At 43.1% G+C, this 8,761-nt stretch overlaps 1 protein-coding gene across 1 annotated transcript; it reads right to left on the reverse strand.

The window, feature by feature from the left end:
* Window positions 1–717: 717 nt before the first annotated feature.
* Window positions 718–7,290, reverse strand: IQCJ (IQ motif containing J). The gene is made up of 4 exons (XM_010282328.1): window positions 7,120–7,290; window positions 4,972–5,036; window positions 4,012–4,092; window positions 718–928 (listed from the first exon to the last, which is right to left on the reverse strand). The coding sequence occupies exons 1-4, from the start codon at window positions 7,288–7,290 to the stop codon at window positions 718–720; spliced, it is 528 nt and encodes a 175-aa protein (XP_010280630.1).
* Between the last annotated feature and the right edge of the window lie 1,471 nt (window positions 7,291–8,761).

Below are 8,761 nucleotides of genomic sequence, written 5' to 3' on the forward strand. Positions count from 1 at the left end.
ACACACCATGGCAACTTCTCTCTCCAGTATTTTTTTTTTAACTATTGAATTATTTCATATGCTCTACGCTACAGTTGCCTCAAAACAGATGTACTCCATCACAAAAATGAAAGCAATATTTATAGGTTTTATATCTGATTAATTGACCTAAAAGATCCCACTCCAGAGACAGCCACAAAGCCACAGGTTTTCAAAAAATGGGCTCTACATTTGGCTTTCTAGTTCAGAGTCATTTTAAAAAAAGAGAAGTACAGCCTCCAGCCACTAGTCACCCAGTCTGCAAGGTGGCATGAATATTCATTCCAAAATCAAATTTCATTTTTAATTCCTAGATCAACTTCTCTAGGTCTCTTCTAGGAAAAAAAAACCCAGAACAAACCAAAACAACAAACCCTACAAACCACATTTATTTGGAGGAAAAGCACCACAATTTCTTTTTTGGGGGAACACGGAGTGCTAAACACATGTGAAGATCCCTGCTTTCTGCAGAAGAACGCAACACCATTTGGAAACACCTATTCCGATCAAGAGCACTGCTAATACCTGCTGTGTCCAATACACAATATTGCTGAGATCCACATCTAACACGTACAGTCATATATTCAACCGTACCTATAAGAGGCACATCTGCTTGCAGGTTCGTTTGAGAACTGCCACTCCTCCAAAAGTCCCTCTTTCATGTTTAGCCCATAATTTAGCTCTCATTTATCCAAAATCCTAGAGAGGAATCCAACAAAAAGCGACAAATAGGGAAATGGGTGCTGATGCTGTACTCACCGGTGAGCTGCTGTCGGAAAAGGTGTTCATGCTGATGGACCTGCTCATCTTGTCCGAGGAGAGGGATGGTGGGGAGGGACTGCGCTTGTCCAGCTGCTCGTGCTGTGGCAGGTCCTGGCGCTGCAGGTACTCACGCCATGCTCGCTGGATGCTGAGGCAAACACCAAGGCACAGGGTTGGGGGAATGCCACACCAAAAAGGACTTAAAAATATATACTCTTGACTGAAGAGGTGGGGTTTGGTGGTTTTCTCTTTTTTAATGCACTTTGTTTTCTGATTTGGATAATGATCATACGTAACTACCTTCTGTAGGTCTTATATCAGCCAGTACTAGTACAACTTGGGGTAGCTGTTAAGTAGAAGCAATTCTTTATTTCAAATCTCTAAACATACAGAAGTGATTTAAATCTGAGACTGTACATAACTCAGCAATTCTCTTACATCTTCAAACAAAATCAAAACATGAAATTATCTGTTTAAAAGAATGAACAGCCTTCAATATTTTATATCGGCTTTCAGATTATAACGCAGATATGGTTGGAAGTTCAGAGCCAGACCAGTTTCCTTTAAAATCTCCTCCATCCTGGGTAGTTGGGGACTTAAAACCTGCTCCAAAACAATGTGTGGGGATTGCGGTAGGAGCTGTGCTTCTAAACGCTAAACTTTGACCAAGTTTCAAAAATCTGATGTGAAATTCCATAAAGGAATTCGGTTTCCTGTGCCGGCCGGTGGCCGGGGAGCTGGAGGCCAGGGCAGCTCTCACCAGGTGGCAGTGCCAGACTGCCTGTGCCTTCCCGAAGGTGCCGGGGAGGCCAGAGAGAGATGCTGGGAATTAAAACTGTGTTTACAATAGTAACGGCATTAACACTAAGGATGTGGGTGTTTGCCGCCAGGATGGCCTGTGAACTCTGCAAAAAAGCGGAGCTAAATTCTGACCTGAGACTCAGCAGCGTTGCTGCAGTGCAATGAGCTAGAAAGAGCTCCTTTTAGGATTTTTAAGCAATTGAGAGTTTATTCACAGGGATATCAAATCAGTAAAACCTTCGGTGTGTCGGTCAGTCAGGCAGAGTACCCTGACCTTTGCTTAAGCTGTTCTCAGTGGTGCAAAGCCCTTGCGCTGCTCTGCCCAGGCGGCTGTGCGGCGCTCCCCCACCCTGCCTGCTCCCGAAGGGCTCGGCACGCTCAGCACCCAGCCTTGCTGCTGGGGTGCTCCCCGGGAGGGGTCCCACGCCCAAACCCCGCCTGGCCCTGCTCCCACGCACGGTGCCTGCACCCCGGGGCAGTGCAGAGGGCAACGCTCCTTCCCGAAGGGACCTTACCGTGCGCTTCACGGTTCGAACCAAAGGGTCCAAAGACTTTGGTGTGGATTTACTTTGTCCTAGGAATGCTTTTCTTTTTTTTTAATGTTGCCTTTTTAACAGTTAAAATGTCATTTCTGCTCCTACTTCCACAAGCCAGAAAAACATTTCGCACCCAGACACTGCTGAAAAGGCATTTGATTACAGACTGGCACGTCCAACTTCTTGGCTCTGCAGGAGGAGGACAAAGCTCAACACCAGGACACCTACAGAGCTGGGAACTCCAGACCGAGGGAAGGAAGTGCCTCTTGGCACGGAACTTTTCCTGGTGACGGAAAAACGCTCTCAACATACGTGGCATTTTGAACACCTCAAGGTTGAGGAAATCAAATACATGTATTCTATTATTTTTTTAGAAGAATGGTAGATCAGAAACAAAACAGCGTTCATTGCCGCCTCACCAGGATAGGTGCACTTTAGAGCCAGTCAGGTAGGTTACGTCCTGTGTTGTTTTCATACAGGAGCTTTAAAATGAACAGCAAAGCTCCCAAATGTGAGTGCCAATGGCGGAGCTTCCAGTAAATGCATTTTGCTTTAAAACATCCCCACATCTTCACACCTCAAACATTTACACTTTGCATTGTTTCAGTTTCCAGCTTTACTGCATACAAGTAGTATTTACAAATTGATATTTGCATATACTTTCTATTTTAAAGATTGAGAATACACTGAGCTGAAGTCATAACTACCCTTCTCTGAAAATTTATTCTTTCAAATGGCTTATATTTGCATGACTAAAAGATGCTGGCTGGATTTTAATCTGAAACTTCATGTCCTTTTAATATTTTAATATAGCATTAATATTTTAACGTCCTGTATAGCGAGTTAGCTGCAGGTTTTCCGCCGAGAGTGAAATGCAGTATGTAATGTAGCAACTCATACAACTCTGTGTAAAGCAAAATTTTGCTATGAAGGGGTTTCGGCGTAAAGATGGTCATATTTTTGGATGTAAGTGGAGCCCTGTTAAACTTCCGCTGTCTGCCGGGAAGTCCAGTGGCACCGCGTTAGTGCAGACTTGGTGCCAGCCGGATGGAGCTAATGCCTGCACCAGGGCTGGAGGCACAACGCCGGAACAGGCAGAAAGAGGAGTCCTCTGCTCTGTTTGATAGACACATCGGTAAGTTTTAGGTTATATCCCTGCAGTTACCACGTATATTACAACATGGTCAAGCCTTTTAGAATAACTGACCCCATGGCAAACTAATGCAACGTGCGGGAAATGTATTACAAAGGCTAAAATGTTTGCATCTGGAAGTCGGGGAGTTCATTACCAGGACACAGGGATGTTTGTCTCTTCCTTCCAGGTGGTGCAGCTAGATGTCATCTATGTGCCTTGGCCGAGGGCTAGCAACTGCCTCGCTTTCCAGTAAAACCCAGCTTGCTTAGAGCCACAGAGCTGTGCTGCACCCCCAGCCCAGGAGCCCTTGTCCCCTCAGGCTTACGTCTCCATCCCCGTGCAAACCCAAGGACTGCTCCTTGCAGGGGAGTCCCGTGAGCTGACGGCGGAGCTTTAGCCAGGCTTCATGTTAGATGTGAAAAAATACCACTGCAGAGGCTTCTGCTTGCTCTGTATTATACGTCTCCCCACCAGGATTTCTCTGTATACATGAAAAATCTAGCAGATTCTCAAGTATTCTATAGTTTCACAGAGGAAATCACAACATAGTGCAACGCTGAAGTTTAACACTTGAAACTCGGTTCAAAGAGAATGTTCGCATGCGTAAAGGTAGACAAGGGCTTAGCTACCTTGCGAAATTGAGGCTTTTTTAAAGTTAGACAGAAATTCATGATGGATACACTGCTTGGCTTCTGCAGTTCAGGAGTTGGACAAACTCAGCTGCATTTAAAGGCAAATTAGACATTCTTTGTTACTTACATTTTCACTTTTGATTCCAAGGGCTGTAAGCTGATATGATATTTTTCAATATTATTTTCTTCATCCATGGCAAGCTGATGGCTATGGAAAAGAAAAAAAAAAGGGTTTAATGTGTCTCAGTGTGACATTTTTGCAATCACTATGAATTAATTCAGAAATTTTGACAGGAACGTACAAGAGCTGCTCATTAGAAGGTATCGCTGTCTTTGGAGGAAGGCATCTCGTTCCCCATCTCCAGCCCCATTTGACTGTTATCCAAAAGTACCAATTTGGACCTAGTTTCCAGATCAGAGCCCGCCTGAGTCCTTGCACTAAATCTTCCAGATGCCACAGCTCTAAAGACAGGCACACCCAGCAAAGAAGCTGCTACAAACAAACAAAAAAACCCAACCCTGACAAATATAATAGATGTTCTTGCTAAATTAACTTTCATCCCTGGGGCTACATTTGAAAAGCTGGAGAGTAAAATGAAAGTAACAATGGTAATGCCAGTAGCAAATGAATTGCATCAGCAATAGCCATACAGGAATATGAAGAAAAAATTCTTTGTAATAAATGATGACCAAGGAATTGATGCTGCAAACCGATTGCTTTGAGAAAGCAATTTTAAAATGCTAGAAGATAAAAATCAAACATCTCAGGGCTGCTTTGGATAGGACTAGAAACATGAATGAAAGGTCTTCGCATGAAAATTTGTAAGATTAGACCCCAACCTGTGGAGTTATTTTGAGACTTTACTGGACACTTAATAACATCGTTCAATCAGCAGCAGTTTTCAGAAATTATCCTCCTGTAACTAAAGATAAGAATTGTTTATGGGAGAGATACAAAACTTTGAGTGTTTAGTATATTACCAAGTGAGAAACATGGTCTACAACAAAGAGACTGTCCCTCAGAAAGGGCTTATTGCCTTGTAAAAGCCATTTCACATATGAGATATCATGGAAATCACACATTTACCTTTGAAGCAAGTCTTTGCCATCATTGACCTGTTCCAAGGTGTGCTGGAGCCTTTTGAGTTCTTCCTACAAGGAGAGAAAAAACATTTCAATACGCTTATAGGAAAACCTTAGTTGACACTGGAGATTCCCCCTCAACCTCAAGACGTAATGAGCCCACCACTAAACAAAACTGTCCCTTGGGTAATGTTTAGGGGGTTGCTTTCAGATTTAGGTATCCAAAATAACTATGAAGAAACCAATGTATTTATCAATATGTCCAGCAGATAAGTTTGAAGGAAAATATCAGACCTACAAAAAAAAAAAATAGGCAGAGCAAAAAGGAAAGTATTCTTTCATGTCTTAGGTGTGCGGCTGCTTTGATTTCAGAGATGGTCTTGGTAAGAGGCAAGTGAGCATCAGCTCATACTTTCAGGCACTTCTCTCTGTTCCACAACCAAACAGTATTCAGTCTCATAATTAAGAGTCACTGGCTGAGATTTACAGTCCGATGCCTTCACCAGGGCATTTGCATCAGATTCTGTTTCAACAGAAGAGATGTCACAAACTTAATTGCAGATGCACAGCTGGGGGTCCCTGCATCCATGCTAATGTTCTGGGAAAATCTACCCATGGTGTTCAACACAGAGATACGGCTTAAAAACCTAAATTGTACCCGGCTGGCGGGGTTTTCTTGTTCAGAAGGGGTGGAAGTTGAGGGGTGGAGAGGAAACCTGGTCGCAATGAAGTGCGTGCTCCAGGGGATGCAATTCCTGGGCTGAACTTCCCGTTTCCTCACAGGGCACAACCCCACAGAGGGCCCTGGCGTCACTGGGACATGCATGTGCAGAGGACACACGTCCCAGTCTCCTTAAAAGCTGGGCTGACAAGCAAACGCTGACTGTGATGCAATGCAAAGAGCATCACCCTGCCGAGATGCGGGGATATGCCTTCAGGATTGTGTTCATACATCAACTGTTTGATAATTAAGCAACACTGGAAAATGAGGAATCTATGCAAAACACAAAGATGTTAGCCCATGACTTCTTTTAGCTCATTAAGTTGGGAATCAAATGTAAAAGCAAAAGCTACTCAGAATAAGGAAGGAATGTAATTTACTTCACACCCAGCTTGCATACAGACACAGGATTCAGAGGAAGGCTAAGAACTTTAAAAAGGCAAAACAAGGATATTTTTGTTTTGCGTATCTTATCTGACCCAGGGATGTATCAAAGAATTTTGTTTCCAATAAGACTGCTGCAATCTCCAGGAGCACAACAGATCAGCCAACTCTACCTCCCGCTTTCCCAAATGAAGCTGATTTTGTAAAACACAGAAATTTTATGTCGTGCTTTTTAATCCTGTACAAGATTCCACCCTGTTCGACATGAAACAAGTTCACAGTTGGTAGCTGATTTACTCCTAATAGAGCTTTTATTTCCTTCCAGCCTTGGAAGGACTATTACTGCAAAATATGTTTTATGCATAAATGAGATTTGTCAAGACGACAGGTTAGATGTTTCCCCAGTCTTTGCCCCTCTGGGTTTCTAATTGTAGCACCATTTTGGACACGCTGCAGCTGATAAAGCAGTGCACGTGATTTGGGAGGCCTGGCTACTGCCTCCGCTCATCAGCCGTTGGAAATAATCCAGTCATGAAACTTCTTTTTATTTTTGCCTTCCTTTTTTTTTTTTGGCCTGCTCTGAGGAACAACCTCTTCTGGCATACTAAAAACAAGCAACTTTCAAAATTGTTTTCTTTGAAGCACAGTTCAGTTCAAAGATAACCTTTTCTTCTCCCATATTATTCCGCCGGTCATTTTTTCAGCGTATCCCAGAGCTACGTACAGTAATTTAGAATGGGAAAACAATTTGCAGTTGACTTTATATATAGCTCTGGGTGACAAAACCTGCATGACTTACATAAATCATTCCTTGTGTTTGACATCATTTTCTATTAACCTCAGGGTGAAGACTGAACAAAAAAAAAAGTAAAAACCAAAATTGGTTGTGACATTTTTGACTATTCAGTCTTTCAATTAAACATCACCGGACAGTCTTTGTAAAAGCCGTAATACAAGGCAACTACAGAAGGGGCATAGTAATGTTTGCATAATTGGAAAGAGAAGGAGACATAAAATCTATACTAATTTCAGTTTTGCGTCATTAACCATGAAGTATTGATTATTGCTCCTTGCGACAGAATTTATGAAGCCAGCTATGCTGCTGCGCCCACAGAAAGCGCTTCGGATGCTCTGCCCGCAGCCCCCGGCGGGGTAGCTGGTGGGCGGCAGCGACAGCCGGGACGCTGCTCTTCCAACCCACAGCCTGAGGAGACGCATCTCCCCGCTTACGCCAGGAGTGACCCAGCTGCAAACTCGAACTTCAGAAAATTAAACTGGAAGAGATCCATACTTCTGTTGGAACACACGAGGAACTACGACGCCTCTATAAACCTTGTTATAATGTAAACATATTGTAAAATCTACTGCAGTTTTCGTTTTCCTGCTTCAGTCGAACACTGACATTAACAGCCATCGGGTAGCTACAGATAGATATAGATACCTAAGAAAGAAAAAGCAACAAAAGCTTGAAGTGCAAGACCAGCATTAAGAGCAAACTAAAGTGCCTTTTTCTAGTCTTCAACGTGCACATTCTGCTTATGCATGAATTATTTTTCAGCCCGTAGGTCTGTACTTTTAGGAAGCTAGGCTGTTGCAGCGACTTAACTATTGCCAGGAAACCCTGTAGCCCTGCGGGACAGAAAAGACCAAGGGGCTCAAGCCTACAGACCCCGGCCCGGGAGAAGCCTGTGTAAAAGAGCTGTCTTAAGCTGCACTGAGCTGGCTCCCAGCGCAGTTGGCGCATTGTAAAAGCCTGGCTTGGCTTTGCTGTTAGTTCTTACTTAGAGCAAGAAGATTCTGGGTCCCTCTACCTTTTTCCACTGCAAAGAGCTGTGTTGGGCTCCAAGCAGCTCAAGGACAGGCTCTGTGTGTGCGTGTCCAGTGTGATGATTTAGCAATCTCACCCAGCTGCCTTCAGCACTTTTCAGGGTCTTTTTTTAATGGAGGGGTGCAGAGGTTGCCGTAGACCTTGGTCCTTGTTCGGGCTTGCGCAGAAATGTCACCTCTCGTTTGACAGGCGATGGCAGCCAGCCATCCCGGGCAGGTTCAGATGTGAGGAGCAGAAATCTAAAACAACCTAAATGTACAAGTCCCTAAATTCCTTTTGAAGAAGTCTGCTTCAAAAAACAATTATTAGTGCAAATTCTAAGGGAAGAAATCTGCAGATGTTAAATCAAACCTAAATAAATATTTACCTCAAGTAGCAAGCAACGATTCCTTTTTGTTGCTGTACCTAAAAATATCCATTCAGGTCAGTGGAGCTATTTATACCTGTGGGTTTAGACCAGCACAGAGAAAACAGGGCAGAGGCCACATATTAAAAATTAATTTTCAAAATAATTTTTGGACATTCACACTAGTCCTTGAGTATATCTGCCTAAGAAGTCTGTCGCTTGCTGCTGAATGAATATACAACAGTGCTTCCCAAGAGGTCAGAGAGATGGAGATGGGAAGAGAAAGCACCAATTTCAGTAGAACTGCAGCCCAAAAATAACAGTAATAAAAGGGATTTTTTTCCATTTTATAAATAAGAGTGAGTATAGCAGTTATTCAAACATGTCAGCTTTTGGTAGTACTCTCTCTTGTTGGTGTTCTTTCAAATTTTAATCAGAATTTTGTTGAATGGTGATTTTCAGATTTAGAAATGAAATACGAATTAGCCTCGCTGACATGGGTTAGTTACTGCAGG

Source organism: Phaethon lepturus, unplaced genomic scaffold (genome assembly GCF_000687285.1).
Source record: "Phaethon lepturus isolate BGI_N335 unplaced genomic scaffold, ASM68728v1 scaffold11532, whole genome shotgun sequence".
NCBI classification, from domain to species: Eukaryota; Metazoa; Chordata; class Aves; order Phaethontiformes; family Phaethontidae; genus Phaethon; species Phaethon lepturus.

Coding starts and splice junctions, on each gene's coding strand:
- IQCJ (XM_010282328.1), bottom strand. CDS start 7,290: ATGCGTCTCCTCAGGCTGTGGGTTGGAAGAGCAGCGTCCCGGCTGTCG. Junction 5,037..7,119: donor GCAATAATCAATACTTCATG/GTTAATGACGCA, acceptor CTCTCCTTGTAG/GAAGAACTCAAAAGGCTCCA. Junction 929..4,011: donor TTGGAATCAAAAGTGAAAAT/GTAAGTAACAAA, acceptor TGTTTGCCTCAG/CATCCAGCGAGCATGGCGTG.